The sequence below is a fragment of the Peromyscus californicus genome, unplaced genomic scaffold, assembly GCF_007827085.1.
Source record: "Peromyscus californicus insignis strain IS unplaced genomic scaffold, ASM782708v3 Scaffold_14__1_contigs__length_90479793_seg_2, whole genome shotgun sequence".
Classification (NCBI taxonomy): Eukaryota; Metazoa; Chordata; class Mammalia; order Rodentia; family Cricetidae; genus Peromyscus; species Peromyscus californicus.
Window position 1 is genome coordinate 49248007 of NW_026294436.1, and position 17844 is coordinate 49265850.

Sequence of the window (17844 nt, forward strand, 5' to 3'; positions counted from 1 at the left end):
AAGCCTGATAACCTAAGTTGGATCTCTGACCTGACCTCCAAATGCATGCCATGGTATATGCCCACACATACAGAAATGTGTGTGCACATACACACACACACTGTTTTTTAAGAAGGCAACTATGAAAGAAGAGTTACTGAAATTTTAAGGAAGAAGTACAGTGCTTACTGTCCTTGGCCTCTCTAGAAGGTGCTGGGTGTGATATAGAAATGCTGAACTGTGAAGCTATTGCTCATGTTCTTGTATTACTTTCAAACATGGCCAAGGTCTTCTTAAGCTGTTCTAGAACTGTGTTGTTGTCTTTTTGCAACTTTAGGTCCACCAAAAATTTTGGTTTTGAAAATCTACAGAACATTTCTACACAAAATAAACATTTTTTTTTAACATTTTTATAGTTCTTTAAAAAAGAAAAGCTGTTCCAGGCAGTGGTGCCACGCGCCTTTAATCCAGCACTAGAGAGACAGAGCCAGGCAGATCTCTGTGAATTTGAGGCCAGCCTGGTCTACAGAGTAAAATCCAGGACAGGCACTAACACTACACAGAGAAACCCTGTCTCGGAAAAAAAAAAAAAAAAAAAAAAAAAAAAAAAAAAAAGAAGAAGAAGAAGAAGAAGAAGAAGAAGAAGAAGAAGAAGAAGAAGAAGAAAAGAAGAAGAAGAAGAAGAAAAGAAAGAAGAAGAAAGAAAAGAAGAAAAGCAAAGCTGCATCTTAAACAAATGAAATTGCTCAAAAGAGCTCATCTTTATGTAACTTGAACAGTGCAGTACAGGTTCAAATGGTGTTACTGTAAAACAATAGAAACAACACTGGTATAGACGCCAGGCCACTGTAATCCTATTCAAACTGGAGTATTTGAAAGGTGGTTATTCCATTAATGTTTTCCAATCTGTTACCTGACATGTTCATTAATAGTGACAGTTAGCATTTACTAACATACTCGAAGGCTTCGAAAGGAGTATGCTAATTTCTATTGGTTGCTGCCCTTATTAATTTAATGTTCACAACTAAAAGCAGACATTCTGTTTTTATAAAACATGCAGAAGAAAGCTCGTTACCCAAGACAATCCAGAAACTCGTGTTTTTAATCCATCTTTCTTTCTTCCATCTTGTTAGAATGATGGAAGTGACCTTTGTTCAAACATTTCACCTAACCCTCTGGGTTAGTAATCCTCTACCAAAAACCTTCAGTCCTGGGGCTAGAGAGATGGACCAGCAGTGAAGAGTACTTGTTGTTCTTAACCCGGCACCCACATGCTGGGTCATAACCATCTGTAACTGAGGTTCGGCGGGGTGGGGGTGGGTCAATGCCCTCTTCTGACCAAACTTGGTGCATGTATACATTCAGACCACACACACACACACACTCTCTCTCTCTCTCTCTCTCTCTCTCTCTCTCTCTCTCTCTCTCTCTCTCTCTCTCTCTCTCGTACACAGTGAAGAGAGAGAAAGGAGAAATTTAAAAATAAAATAATCTCTCATTTCTATTTCAAACTTCTCCAGTTTTCTTGTCAATAGGTTTTATATTGAGGCAATCGACTTTTCTCATTTTTAAGTCTCATCTACACTTAACACGGTTGTCTAAGCCCTGCTCTTTTAAAGATCCCGTACTTCAGTTCAGATCGTACCAGTTTCTGATCTTTCTCATCAGCCCTTCTCCATTCCTTTCCAGGGTCCTTGGTTTGTAGCCTCTTCTCCTCCCCACCAGTGAGTGTTGGGTGCTTCAGCCCGGCCCTTATGAGAGTATCTTTTCATTCTCACTGCTTACAGGATTGAAAGCAGATCCTACTGGTCTTGAGTAGTATCTGTCATCTTATTTTTTTTATCAGAGACTTCTTTGAACACCATCCTTTTCTCTCTTCCTATTTGACATAGCTAATTAAATGCTTGTAAGATTATACACCATTGCATCTATATGAACATCATCCTATCTTAACAGATGTTATGAGCATCCACCAAGTAGTCAACTCATGAATTGTGGGCTCTTCCTTGATTTTTCCTTTTCCCACTAGTCCCTCTCCAATGATCAGTCCATCAGCCAGTCCTGTTTTCACTTGGGCCAGGGCCTCATATTTGGACTTTTCTCGCAGTTTACAATGTTAGCGCTCTAATCCAAACTGCTACTGCCGGGATCATAAGCTACTCAGCAGCCTCCTAATTAATTACCTTGAGTCTGCAGCTGCCTCACCTCGTGTTCCTCATTTCACTTCACTTTTTCTCACGGTAGTCACTACAGCCTTCCTAAGTCAAATCCTGGCTCCCATGCATCTTTAGGAAAAGGCGAAGTCCTCAGCATGCTCTGGACACTTGCACACTCTCTGACCCCTGCACTCCTTCAGCTTTGTCCACAGATGCCCCAGCTGTGTCTCTTCCTCCATGAACAGGAACTTCCTCCTTTGTCACCTTGGTGCTTAGTTCGAGAAGTCATTAGATTTTCTAACGAACTAGCTTTTGTCTTTCAAGTCTCAGCCCAAATATTATTCCCTCATGAAAGCCACCCCTTCACCCCATCTGCTCACCCCATTTCCTTGTTAATCTCTCCCCTTCCTCAAGAATATAGACTAGAAGGCCAAGAACTCTGACAGGCTTGTTCAGAGTTGTGTCTGTAGTGCCTGGCACACACTAGATTCTCATAAACATGTGTTGAATGAATGATAAAAAGGACAGAGCCTGTCTTTAAACACAGATGAACTTATTTCACTTCCCATGCTGTGTCTCATTTTCAGTGTGAACTGACTTTTCCTAATTTTTTACTTCTATACTTAACCTTTACTGTTTCTTTGTCATCCTTTCAAGTGTATAATATAAAACATGTATTAAGTATACATTGGCATGACATATTGTCCTATATATCCTGCATTTAGCATTATGTGCTTCTATTTTTAAATTATTGGCAGATAACTTTACTATTTGGAAAAATATTTTAATAATTCAGATAAGGTTTAAACTCTTAAAGATACTTGGCTTTATGATTAAGACCTAGTTTGCATTCTTTGTATAATTGTATAATACATCTACATATCAAATTAAATATACTAAGTAACGCAAGCAATATTAAGTCCAGCCTATATTGTTTGCTCCCAGGGTCCGTGGAAGAGTCTACCAACCAGCTGAGGATTCTAATCTGAGGGATATTCAATGAATCTAAGCACACTGAGTTCTTTAGTCCATTCACTTTATTCTTCTAAGTCAATTCTATCTACATGGTTTCTTTTCTGCTCTCTTACTTAGCTCCTCTCAGTCCCTCCTGCTCCCAGACTCTTCTGCTGTTCTCTCATTATTCTACCTAGTTTTTTCCATCTCAGTCCTCATCTTTGTCTTCTCCATCCATTCTCCCAGTGCTCTCAGAGATGTTAAATGTAAAGCATAATATCCTGTAACACTTCTGTTTCCAAAAGAAAGTCAAAATGCTTCAAAATTACAATTAGAGTGTATAAAATCACATCAGTAATTCATCTGATTTCATCTATCCTAAAGAAACATAGCTTCACCATGACCATGAAAGAAATAGTATTAGCATTAGAAAGAAACATTCTTGTTAATTACAACCAATTTTTAGAATTGCAGAGGAAGTGCCAGGGTTGTAGCTCGGTAGGTAGAGTGCTGGCAGGATGCCCTGGGTTTGATCTCCAGTACTCCCAACACTTTGGAGGTGGAAGCAGGAAGACGGAAGTTCAAGGTCATTCTTGACTACATAGTAAATTGGAGGACAGCCTAAGCTACATGAGACACTGTCTGAAATATATACATATTTTTTTGGAGTTACCATTTATTTGGAAGATAGTTTTTCATGCAGAAAGATAAATGCAATGTGTTTAGGCATCACATAAATTTCATAAGTAGTCAAATCTTGGGGTTACTTTCCCTGAATATCTGTTCAAGGTGTATTTTAAAGTTGTATTTCTCAGAAATGATGGTTTAATCAAGGATATTATGCAAGCATATATTAGCTTCTGGTGTCAAATAGCAGACATTCTACAGAAACAAATTCTACCCCATTTCCCTTCATCTGTTCTTTCCTGTTAAGGAGAAGTTTAGTACATTAGAAGCTCACGTGTGCCTACAGAGTCCTGTTGTTGCTGTTTCTGTGATTTCTAAGGTGCTTTTAACTTAGTTTCTGTAATGGCATTCAAAGCTAAAAGAATACAAACATAAAGATATAATTAAGGTGAAGATATGCATTCAATGTTTTATCATTTAAATTTTTATCTGTGATGTTTAATTGATAAGCATTTGGATACGATCTAGAAGGGCAGACATTAGTATAATGCATAATTTATAATATGTTTGATCACCCTGTCAGTATTAAGAATGTGGATTTGGATATTAATTTTACCTTCTCCTGCACGCTCTTATCCTCATCCTTAAGTAGAGTCTGTATGTGTGCACACATCCAGTAGAATAAACACTTTGAATGCTTTTAAATTTTACCATATTTTCATAGAAAATAGAATTAGTTGTCTTTAGAAAGGAGGGCTAGGTCATCTGAAAAATCTTGAAGCCCTTCCCCTAGTTTTTGAAGAGCATGCTATTATGTTGTTGCTTTTTTAAAACTGCTATTACTGAATTAAAGGCCTTTAGTATTTTCTCATGGGAAAAATAATCAGTTACCTAATGTGGCGAATAAGAAGTGCATTATTTGACTAAGAATCACATTCTTTCTCAAATCTAACCTCCTAAATTTTATAGGCTTAAGAAAATCTTGTACTTATATATTCTAATAATTCACTAGAGTTTTTAGATGGTTTCTTATAACAAAAAAAAAAAAAAAAGAGTTGACCTACACAGCTTGTGGTTTTGTAATAGAGACATGCCTCTTTAAGAACACATCAATGTCTTATGCTGTGTCATTTGGAAAAGTCTGAGGTTTGGGGTGCCTATTGCATCAAAGTATCAAGGAGATTGATTTTAATGCCTCCCATCTCATGAGGGAAAGGTTTACTCAGAAACTGACTTTTCACTTTAGATAGAGTCTCTCTCTCGTTCTCCCAAGGGAACAAATGACAAAGACAACAGAATTTGTTTGTTTAGAGACAGCGTCTCACTGTATAATGCTGGATGGCTGGGAAGGAACTTAACAGACAGCTGATATCATGTGTGTACAGTCCTTGTCTGCCTCCTCTTGCTTCCAGGGACATCAGGCGTGAGTCACCATGCCCCGTTAGAAAGTTGAACGTCCTAGTTACTAAAGAATTCTTGAAACGTTTCATTTAAAGAATTTTATATTACAGAAGAATTGTTAGAATGTGTCAGGTTTCTCAGTTTTAAAAAGAAGCAAATACACTAACATGGTGGTTATTTAAAAATGAAGATGTCTGTAGTTAGAAGGATAAACTGAGGACTGTATTCCTGTACAGTTTACCAGTACAGGAACATTAGGTAGCATGCAGTGTTTCCAAAGTGTAGCACAAAACATTTGTTGTCTCCCAGCTGCTCAGAGCCTCCAAGAACAAAAGAGAATTTAGACCTGCTTCAGAAGGACAAGTTGGGCATGCTGGAATAGAAAGTATTTCAAATGCTGCATTGTATTTTTGCTTGAGGAAAGTAACTTTAAAATAGTAAATTTCTAAATGTTATGCTTCCATTCAAGCTAATTATGAATATATACATATATATGTATGTGTATTTATACAATTTCTATGTTGGGTTTTCAATCAAAGTTTATATATATATATATATATATATATATATATGGTTTGATTTCAGACTGCAGGGACTTAACAAATGCTTTCTTGTGCCTTCTAAGTTAAAGATCTTAAATAGTTTAAGTTTTCAATACCCTTAAATAGGAGCATATCAATAATTTTGTGAGTGTAGTCAACATTCTGTCTCAAATAATAAAGGATAATCATACACAAGCCTGTAAATTCTTATTTAGCTTTGGAAGAAATTGTATCTAAAATTGGTGTATCCTACCTTTTAGGGAGTTCTTTCCATTTCAGGGTTTGCTAGGTTTTAACCAGAACCAGAACCACCATACTGGCAGATGTAAAGGCAAAGCTTCCTTAAGACAGAGTTGGTTTGGGGGCAAGCGGCTGATTTAGAGCCCTCAGCTGTGAAAGGACAGAGGGGGCTTCTGTGAGCATAGGCAGGTAAAATTCCAACTGCAACTGTAAATTAAAATTGATTTCTTTTCAAGGTCTGGGAATGTAGCTCAGTGGTAACATATATGAACTCCTGGATGGTGGCCTCAGCATCAAAGAAATAGCACTGTTAAATCAGTATGAAAGGCAGAGGCAGTCAGGTCTCAGTGAGTTTGAGGCCAGCCAAGACCACATACTGAGACCCTGTCTCAAAAAAAAGTTTGTTTAAGAAAGGTGTCTGGCCCTGTGTCCTGCTATGCTCTGCTGGAAAAGTAGAATCAAGTCTCAAATAATGCCTTTTCCATTGTATCCTCTAGTACTATAGGTGTAGGACAGTACTGTATCATACCTCTGTGAATGTAAAATCGCTTGTACCTGCTTTATGATACATAGTAGTGACTGTGCTTTATCAGAGCTGTTTTTAATGATGTTGCTCAGAATGTTTTCTTTCCAGATGATAATTGAGAAGCTAATTTAAAAAAAATGGTGCCAGGTACCACAAGAGTAACAGGGGAAGGAAATAAATGTATTTAATTATTTTTTTCTGGATTTCAGGGCTTTTATAAATAGTATACAATTAATTGTACATTTACCTCATTCTCTGCATGGAGAAAAAGAAACTATCACTTTTTGCCTTTTTTTTCCCAACATCTGAGAAAAAGAGGTGCTGTTTATCATCAGCAAGTAGGGACCAGAGTTATTTATACCAAACTCAATCACTGTTCCTGGCCCTGTAGACTTGGAACAACTAATCTAGGTATACTTACATGTACATTTGGACAACTGACTATTACCTGAGAAGCACATTCCCATCACCCTGAACAATTCCCTTCTTTGCCCAACTTACATGTGAGTCCCAGGTTGTCAAGCTTTTCTACAACCTCAGACAGCAAATACCACAGAATAAAATACTACACCCTAAGTGTTTTCATCTTCTGTACTCCTGATTAAAGAAACTGCCACTAGCAGTTGCCTGGGCACAAGTAGGTGTACAGTGTGGGAAGTAATTTGCATGAAATAGCTAAAAATTCCCCCTTGATTTACTCCTTTAACATGAGCCCAGGGGATGTAGAGTAAGATATTGCCCACAGTTTTCCTAAAGGTGTTCTACATTTGCATTTATCATGACGTAGAATCTGAGTGTTTGATTGAATTACCCAGTTTATACAAGCAGTCTGCTCTTGCTATGGGAAAAGGAAAGTCTTATTGGCCATGACATTATTTTACTGCAACAATAATTAACATGCCTCTGCATAGGCATAAATCTCCATGACTTATGTAGAAGCCTTGTAAAGGCAAACAGGAAGCATGTGCAAGAGGCATGCCACGTGTGGTGGAGTATCTCTTCACTGTTACTACATTGTATGTAGGAGCCAGAATTTCCCAAGCATTTTTAAGTGCATTGTCATCATTTCATATAACATGGCAGTTTTAATCCAAATAGAAACAGTACCAAATATGTACTTAAGAATGGATTAGAGTTGGAAGAGACCTGAAAGTGTAGTGATCTAAATAAAAGTGTAATAGTCATTATTCTTCAAAGAAAGAAATTATGAAGTTATAGAGACTGAAACTAATTTTATTGGTAAAGGCAGAATTTTTACCCAGACACTCTTGTTTTGAAGTCACTGTACCTCACTAACTTTAATAAATCTCAGGAATTGTCAGCAAATTCACCTCTCAGTTAGTTTTGCTGAATTCAATAAATTCAGTTACCAGTGTTTTAACTAAAAGAAAAATGTCATGTGTATCACTGCTACCGCAAAGGGTCTGCAGTGTCTCCATATGCCTTTGAGAATAACTTAAGGTATGGTCATGGGGTGTCAGTCAGAACAGCTGTTGCTGGAATCTTGTGCTTCCACATTCTTGTCTACGGCACATTTGGGGGGCATAAGGATAGTGCTTGCTTAACTCTGTACTTTGAAGACAGTGTAGCAATGTCCTCTTTTATTATCAGAAGACTTGTAACCAAACCTTCAGAGTTAACTCGAAACCTCAGTAGAAATGGATTGAGCTCTTTGGACAGAGCACTGCTGTAATGAAGTGGAGTGTTGTGGGCTAAGGAAGCCTTTAAAGTAAATGCAGAGAACTGCTTTGATGCTGCTTAACAGGCCGACCCCGAAGCATTTCTCTTGCTTACCTGTATTTACTGATGAAATGGCTGAATTAGCAGCTGCAGAGTAGCAGTCATATACCCCCATCATACATATTAAAAAATAGCCTAATAAGGCAAAAGTGCTCTTTTGTATATTTACAATTAAAAATTTACTTATAATCAAATTTTCAGATGTTCTTTTTTAGCTGTTTTAATATCTAGATTTTTAATGTATTTAGCTGTAGTTTCATAATCTACATATTTCTCTTCTTAAGTTTGGAAAACCATTAGTTAGTTTAATTTATCTTACAAAAAGTCTTTACTTACAAACCGCTATGATTTTTATCAACAGACATGATTTGTCTGTTACTTAGCAAAATAAAGGAAAGAAAAGGGTGAATATTCTCAGATAAGTTAGAAACTGTATGTTAAATGTCTTACTTTATGACATTGTTGAGAAGTGTTTTAAAGATACGAATTCTTCTGTGTCTTATGTGATGTATAAAGAGACAAGTTTCAAAACTATACTGAAAACTTTCCCAAACTGTATTGCTTATTTCAGGATTGTTGATCCGTGAGTTTTCACAGGAAGTTAGCAGTAATTTCTCATTGAAGAGAGAGTAGTATGTCAGCAGGGAATGCATGCATATTATATGGCTGGAGTGCCTCGGATTTTTCTCAGATGTCAAATTTCTATTTTATAAAGAAAAGTGGAAATTGATATAGCCTGGTTATTTGGTAATAATCAGGATGATTTTAGATTCTTTTCCGTTTCTAGGACTTACTCCAATAGTGCAGCGTAACTAGGATTCTACATGGTGCTTAAATTACAGTAACTAAAGATGATTATTTACATTTTAACCAGTTAGTCCAGCTAGAGAATTTTAATGCTAGTGTTAACTTTGGAATTACGTTTGAGGTATTCAACTTTACAGCATGTTTAGTTTCTTTTCATTTCTTATTAGTATTTTTCATTACTTAATAGTCTCCTGCCCCCACCTCCGACAAGAACTCTCCTCTCTGTTCAACATCAGAAACATTTTCCTTTTTGGCATGTGCTTTCTAGCTCCCCAAGCAGTATAAGCAAATTGGAAAGTTCAGCTGTCATTCTTGGAAGGTCATAGATCACACTAGCAGCCCAAGTAATCCAAGAGGTTTTAAGTATCATAGCATTTAGTTTAAAGTGAAATTTGCTCTGACAGGGCTGGCAGAGCAATAGGAAAAAGAAATATTTGTGCTTGGAAAAGTGCATATGTAGAGACCAAGAGTATAACTGATGGCTGGAAGTGATTTCAGTCTAAAAAAACAAATCATTAAGAGAGTGCATAGGGGTAAAATACACAGTTCATATTTTAAAGAGTCTCAAAATGAACCAGCAACTAAGGTTAGCATTACATAGTAATTAGTGTTGTGTTCACATTTAACTCACTCAGTACCAGACAGCATGGTTAATCTATCACTGAGAAAACATTGCTACTGAGATGATATTCTCTATTGGAAACCTATAACAGTAATTTTTGTACCTTAAAGAGAACAAAGGCATTATGACAGATTATATAAATGTAGAATCAGTAACAGACAAACAATTACATAAAAGAGGTGCTAATGACTCAGCTTATTGGCACAGAGGTTATTTAAACCACTTGGTAAGTGCTGGGCATCGAGGCATTGCTTGAAATTATAGAACCTGCCAGTTTCAAGAACTTCTCCTGCTTAATTGAAGACATGTAGTTAAAGACAGCTAGATGGTGTACCCTAACTGAAAGACTGCTCTAGAAGGCCAGAGACCATTATAGGCTTAGGTACCTGGGCTACAATAAGGAAAAGTGAAGTGCCATTTAATAGCTGCAAGTCTTTCATTCAAGCTGTTGTTCTCTGCAGAAAGCCAGTGTTAAGTCACAGCATACAAGATGTAGAAATGTTTTCCTTGAATATGCAAAAGAGAGATAAAAAGAAGAATAGAAAAAATCTCCAGTAAGATGGCAAGCTTGATCAACAAGGAAGGGTTCCTCCTATGTAGGTAGACAAATAAATAGAAATTCAGAAACCCCTTGCATGCATGGAAATGCTTGTGATTTTCTGCATGATTGACTATCCACTCTTAACCAGACAAGTTTTAGCCATTCCTCTGGGCTAGTGAAATCAAACCATCAGTTGATGATAAAAAGACAAGTCTCTAAGTCGCTTCATCTGCCTTCCATGCTGGGCAGTGTGCTTGTCAGGACTCCCAGGAGTCAGTCTGTTACCTTTTGGTAGTTGAGGTGTTCTTTATCTGCCTTATGAATCTGGTCAAGATATTGCAGAAGGACAGTAGCTTTACATGTGTATGAAGACAAGTATTAATTGAGATTAGAGGAGAGTCAGTGAAGTGAAATTTCATGGCCAATTGGAATAAATTAGAGACAGTTTTGCACATGCCCATCATTAGCACAAATTAGTTTTTATCTGAAGCATCAGCATAGGCACTAAACTGAAGGAATCTGTCCCTACAGTATTTTCCCCCTACAACTGACAGATGCCATTAACAAAAAATTTTAATGAATCCCAAAGAAGTGATTTAAATCCAGCTTCCTAATACTCGTGTAATTTGACCTTTAAGAACAAATAATTAGTTTGTGTTCATTAAAAAATATTACTTATGGGGCTGCAGACTGGCTAAGTGAATGAAGAGCAATTGCTGCTCTTCCAACCTGAGTTCAGTTCCCCAGCACCCATGTCAGGTCACAGCTGCATTTAACTCTAGCTCCAGAGATACAACACCCTCTTCTGGTCTCTGAACATACACATGGCATACATAGAAATAAACATAAAAAAGAAAAGAAAAAAAAACAAGTATTATCTATAAAGCTTTATTTTATTAGTAATAAAAGAAAAAATGTGTATATAAAGCACACAAAAGTAAATGTAAAATTACAGGTAATCTTTGTGTATGTGTATACATATGTCAGACTCATCAAAAGACTACATAATTATGATCTTGGATTTTATTTTCTGAATGACACAATGATTCCATTTCAAAACAATAACTATTAATCCCAGCACTCAAAAGGCAGAGGTAGGCGGATCTCTGTTAGTTCAAGGTCACCCTGGTCTACAAAGTGAGTTCCAGGACCAGAAAAACCCTGTGTGTAGGGGGGGGGTGCGGGGGGGGGGGGGGGGGGGGGGGAATCAAAACACTAATACCTTAGAGAAATCTAAAACATATGTGTGTTATGGGTGTTATAGGTAAACTTATAAAACACTATGTTCCTGATGTTGGTTCCATGATGTTTTTCAAACTATGCTGTAAAAATAGTACTTTAGAATGCAAGTTAAATTTTCAGTGCCAAAGACAATTGACATCCTTTATTTTAACTTATTTTTAGGCTCTCACAGTTACAGATTTTACATTCAACAATGGGTGTTTGTTGTTTTTGTGAACTAAATTGTTTCACTTATAAAATGAAGATATTAATTTTCTGAGAATGCAAAACAAACTGCACTCCATCAGTGTTTGAATTCGTAAGCTGTGCTTTAAAACTAGTGGTGCATTTACAGTGGCAAGACAAGCTTGCCATCTAGTGGCTTGTCTGAAAATTGCATTCGGGGTCCTGGTAAGACACCACCTCGTTAAGTGTTACTTGTCCTGCATTTCTCTTCCTACAGCAGTAACTTTAAAAACACGGCATAACTGGCCTCTCAGGCTGTCTGACTTCATCCCATGGAATACAGCAGCCTTTTAGCTATTTCATGAAGCATTCTCTATACCTAGGGGGCAAAGTTCTTTCATTCTGCTCTTCTGTAGTCTTAAAATTGTCAGCCAGTTTTTACATTCTCCCCCTTAGCTCTCAGATCTAATCTAGTAAAGTTTTTGTGAAAATCTCCTTTCAAAAGAGGAAGGATAGGCCAACAAGATGCCTCTGCAGCTGAAGGCATTTGCTTCCAAACTAACAACCTGAGTTTAGCTTCCAGGACCCCAGATAGAAGGAGAGAGCTGAACCATTCCCATGAGTAGTCCTATGACCTCTACAAACGGGTGTTCGCTCTCTCGCTCTCTCTCTCTCTCTCTCTCTCTCTCTCTCTCTCTCTCTCTCTCACACACACACACACACACACACACACACACACACACACACACACACACACGTTAACCTTTGTTGTGAACTGTAACAATTTTCTCACTGTTGTTTATGAGGCTGCTGGCATAAAGCCTCATATTTCTTCAAACTGGGCAGCTCTATTACCTCCTAAATGTTTTCTGTGCATTTGAGTTCACCCCAACTCCCTTTCCTACCGCAGATAACTTTCCAAAACACAGAATTAGACTATTGTTCTTTACAACTATTGATAGTTCTCAAAATCCATGCAGTTCTTAGTATGGCATTTGAAGTTGTACTATCCAGGCCTACTCACACTTTAGACCTGCACTGCAGTCCTGCTGCTCTCATATCACACACTAAAGAATTTGACCAGAACACACTGCTACTCTTTAGCTGCTGCAGTGTCTTGCTCAGGCCTCTATGCCATCCGCACCTCTCTCTTAACCTGTGTAATCCTACCTGTCTCTCCAGACTCGCCCATTCATACATTGATACTCTTTGTTCATTCCATGTCAGATACGATGCTAGATGCTTCATGTATGTCAAAGAATATTACAACCTTAGCCCTCCATGGACATTCTAATACAAGAAACAAAAACCAAAATATAAAATGACAGAAATATAATGGCAAATGCCTTAAAGTTTGACTGTTTTGGGTGAAGACCTTCTAGCCTCAAAGATTCTGCTGTAGAAACTGTACTGTATCTCTGACACACTCACATTGTATTACTTAGAATCCTACTGTACAGGCATTAGAGCAGTGCAGTGCCATGCATTACAGATGTACTCCCAGTATATTAAATACTTAACGTCCTGCTCTCTTAGTTAGTGTTTCTGTTGCTGTGAAGAGACACCATGACCATGGCAACTCTTATAAAGGAAAACATTTAATTGAGTGGCTCACAATTTCAGAGGTTTAGTCTATTATCCTCATGGTGGGAAGCATGGCAGTGTGCAGGAAGACATGGTGCTGGAGAAGGAGCTGAAAGTCCTACATCTTGATCAGCAGGCAACAAGAAGTGAACTGTCCCACTGGGCATGGCTTGAGCAATATGAGACCTCAAAGCCCACCTCCACAATGACACACTTCCTCCAACAAGGCCACACCTCCTAATAGTGCCACTCCCTATGAGCTTATGGGGGACAATTATATTCTAACTACCACATTCCACTCCCTGGCCCCCATAAACTTGTAATAATATCATAATGAAATGTGCATTTAGTCCAACTTCAAAAGCCCCCATAGTCTGTCACAGTCTCAACAATATATTAAAGTTCGAAGTTCAAAGTCTCTTCTGAGATTCATGCAGTCTCTTAACTGTAATCTCCTATAAATTCAAAATCAAAAAACAGATCACATACTTCCAACATATAATGCCACGGGATATACATTACTGTTCCAAAACATAGGGGAGGAAGCATAGTGAGGAAATACTGGACTGAAGCAAGATCATAAACTAGCTGGGCAAACTACAATCTCCATGTCTAATGTCAAAATGCTCTCCTCATCTCCAACTCCTTTCAGCTTTGTTGACTGCAACATCTTTCTCTTGGGCTGCTTCCACCCCCTTTCCTTGGCAGGTATTCCATGACTCTGGCATCTCCAGCATCTTGGGGTCTCCAAGGCATTCCAGGCTTTACCTTTACAGCTTCATGCAATGGCCCTTCTAGGCCTCCATTCAGGGACACTCCTGACATATGCCAGGCCATAGAAGTTTTCCTTAGTCACTCCTTGACTAAAGCCAGAACTACATGACCGAAGCTGCCAAGTTCTGCTGTTTACTGGGGCTGGGACATGGCCCTCATGTTCAATTACACCTTCACCAGCTTTCTGTTTTCCATGGTTTCCTTCACTGCCTTAGCTTGGCTGTCCTGGAACTTGCTCTGTAGACCAGGCTGGCTTCAAACTCAGAGATCCACCAGCCTCTGCCTTCTGATTGCTGGGATTAAAGGTGTGCACCACCACACCCAGCTCTAAGCTCTTCCTTAATTCCTTTTCTCAAGTTGGGAACTTAACCCGGTAGGATCTTGCCCTGAGATCACCACTCCCTTATTTCTGTTTCTTTTTTTTTTTTCTTTTTTTTTTTTTTTTGGTTTTTCGAGACAGGGTTTCTCTGTGTAGCTCTTTGCGCCTGTCCTGGAACTCACTTGGTAGCACAGGCTGGCCTCGAACTCACAGAGATCCGCCTGGCTCTACCTCCCGAGTGCTGGGATTAAAGGCGTGCGCCACCACCGCCCGGGCTGGAGGGATAGCTCAGCCGTTAAAGGCTAGGCTCACAACCAAAAATATTTCTGTTTCTTAATCTGTTTATCTCCTGAACACAGGACTTAGCTCCATTCCACATCCTGGTGCTCCTTTTCTCCTCAATTTGTTTATTTTGTTTGTTTTTTTTTTTTTTTGCTCTGCTTGCTCCTTTTCGTTATAAATCTTCATTAAAGTAACCACTAATAACCACATGGAAGAGTCTATACTAGACTGTTTTGAAATTTGTCAACAGAAATAATTCAACTCTCTTCACTTTAGCCTCAGGCAGACTCTCGAGACAAGGGCAAAGGGCAGCCACATTCATCACCAAAATATCACAAGAATGATCTCTCTGCAACATACTAAAATTCTTCTCCTCTGAAACTTCTTGAGCCAGGCCCCCACAGTTCATCAAATCACATTCATCACCACTGTCTCGTTCAACTGCTTTTCCAATCTGCAGTCCCTTGGTCCATATTCCTTCAAATAAAAGCATGGTCAGCCTTTCACAGCAATACCTCACTCCTCGTACCAACTTCCATCTTAGTGAAGGTTTCTATTGCTGTGAAGAGACATCATGACCATGGCAACTCGTATATAGGAAAACATTTAATTGGGGTGACTTACAGTTTCAGAGGTTTAGTCTATTATTATCATGGTGGGATATGGCAGCATGTGGGCAGGCATGGTGCTGGAGAAGAAGCTGAGAGTCCTACATGTTGATCAGCAGGCAACAGGAAGTGAACTGGATCACTGCTTAATTAATAAAAATGAAATCATCTAGAATGGTTAACAGACTGTACCATACAGTTCTATGGAATCAGGAAATGTCTCCTTCAGTGAGAGCTACTTTCTGTTAAGTCCTTTTACTTGACAATCCCAAACTAACTCCAGTCTTTAATGTTATCTGTGAATTACAAAGACTGAGTGATTCCAAAAGTCAGTATTCCCTGCTTATAAGTATATTGATACCAAAGATCCTATGTAATGAACTGTAGAATCCCTAAAGACAGTTACAGACTATAAAAAATGATATCCAGTTTTGTGGCAGGTGAAAATTCGGTGTGTCTTTGTCTATATGCACAGTTATACATACACTTATACACTGTGTCTTTTATACACCACTTTGTCATAATAGCTCCTTACATTTTTTTAAGGTCAGTGGAGTTTACTTACAGTAATAAAGTCAGAGATAGGTTTGCACTGTGTGCTGTACTTGGTTCAGATGAGATTGAGCACATTCAGGGTAGTATGGCTCTCCATTGCTCTAGCAATTTCAAACACATCATAAATATCATAAAAGCTTCATATTCTTTATTTTAAGGTAAATAATGAAAATCAAAGTTAGAAAACAAAAATGAACAGCAGAGATTGGAGATTGTATCCTGATGGTCAAATAAACAGAGTGGTAAGATGTGCATAAAGAATTAGACTTCATGTATGGTTATGGAGAGTAATGCTAAGGCTACTTGGATAGCGTTTTGGAGGACTGTAATAAAAAACTTTCTAGCAGTCTTACACACCCATGGGAACTGCCTTCTCAGAGTCCCATGCTTCGCCACTTCCAGTCCAGACAAGGTCCAGATGAGCTCTATCAAGAGTGTTGTGAATTGAAGTCCAAGCAACATTGTTTCAAAAAAAAAATTCAGATCCTCGATCCTATGAGCTTATGAAAGAAGAAAAATGGATCAAAAGTATTTTTCATGGTAACGTCCACTAATAAATTTAATACATGCTTGTACTTGTATTGCTGACTTAGGAATTTCAAAGAAGAAAACGGCATGTGTTGTTTTGATCTAATTAGAGTAAAATCATGATGATGCTTTTCACTCATGCAGCACTTTTCATCCAAGGATTTCAAAGTGCTTTACAAATATGCACTAATTAAGCCTCACAAACAGCCTGAGGTAGGTGCCTTTCTCTCCTTTCTCCAGGAATGTCGACTGTGGCACAGAATCCTGAGTGTGCCAAGGATTACTGCTGGCTGCCATTTCTTTGGAATGTGCTGCATGTAAAGTGTCACGTGTCATTTTCAGATTTTGTTTTCCCTTTGAATCATCACAAGTTTAGAATCTTAGTGAATGCTGCTTGAGGACTTGTTTCAAGTCCTATAGATATTGACGGACATCAAGCTTTCTCTGTGTCAATTAACTCTGTAGATTTATAGAAACAAATTCTAAGTGGTTAATATTATGCTATTGTTGAATTATAATTTTCACTTTAAAAGATTTGTTTCCATTTTCGTCTCCAGGTACCCCAAAGTCATTTTTTGGGTATATAACTTTATAGAAGTTTTATTTGTTGACATTATTATCCCTTATTGTCTTATTATCAGAGAGAGCTTTTTTCTTTGGACTAGAATTATATATTATCAAGAAAATATACTGAGTTTGGGTAATTCAATGATTGAAAATGTTTTATCTTAACACTAAAGGAAAAAATTGTGTATCACTAAATAGCCATGTGAAGAAGAAGTAGCATAGTGGGCTTCACATGCTAATATCGGAGGATTCACAAGTTTTCCATAGGTTCAGGGTAGCAGAGAGAGAATTTGTACACACAGAGACACACTAAGCAGGATACAGTTCCATTCCCATATGTACAGCCCATGTTACAAACGACTGTCTAAAGCAGTGGCCAGGCACAGTGAGAGCAGATGCCACATGTCACAGCTTAGTTTCTATGGGCTCCTAGGTCCCTGTTAATGCCATGTCAAGGCTTCCTGAGTCAGAAGGGTACAAGTTTTACTATGTCACTGCCCCTCTGTATTTATGATTTCTGTCCCTTCCAGAACTTACCCCAAATATTTACCTCCAAATATCTCTATTTCCATTTGAATACTTAGACTCTCCTAGTTTTGAGACAAAGTCCACATTAATAATGCTACATTCTTATATCAAGAAAGAAAGTAGAATTAGTGTCCATGTGTTCCAAAAGAGTATGTTTCTAAGTTTTAGCATCATGGAAAGCTCTGTTCCTCCCTGCTTTAGAACAACCCAAATAAGAGATTAAAGAAGAAAACCGTAGCTCCACAACTAATTGAATTTAAAAGATGGCCATAACTACACAAGGATCTACAGTATCACAATACTTTCCAAGCTGGTTAGAATATTTTAAATGTCCTTTAAATACTTAGTCTATGGTATATGAAGGATAAGTCACAAAGAGCCAGTTTTAAGACTTAGTTCCAAGTTTTCTTCCTGGGTTGGGGGAAAGGGGGGTCTTGAAAAGCCCAAATGCTGCCCTATACATTGTACCATATACTCATGGTACATGAACTGTTGTCTGCAGGCACGGAACCCGCTATAGTGGCCTAAACACTGGGCTATTGAAAAGCTCCACACTT

General features: G+C 38.1%; 1 protein-coding gene across 3 annotated transcripts in view; it reads left to right on the forward strand.

Moving 5' to 3' along the window:
• The window catches only part of Kifap3 (kinesin associated protein 3), a 133884-nt gene that overhangs the window by 112219 nt on the left and 3821 nt on the right, over positions 1-17844 (forward strand). Inside the window, exon 20 of one of the 3 annotated variants that reach the window (XM_052737430.1) lies at positions 16337-16392. The exons of the other annotated variants lie outside the window; for them this stretch is intronic. Coding sequence (XP_052593390.1) covers positions 16337-16382 — 46 coding nt within the window. The 3' untranslated portion in view covers positions 16383-16392. Of the gene's footprint in view, positions 1-16336; positions 16393-17844 lie in introns of those variants that run through there. 3 annotated transcript variants of the gene reach the window in all.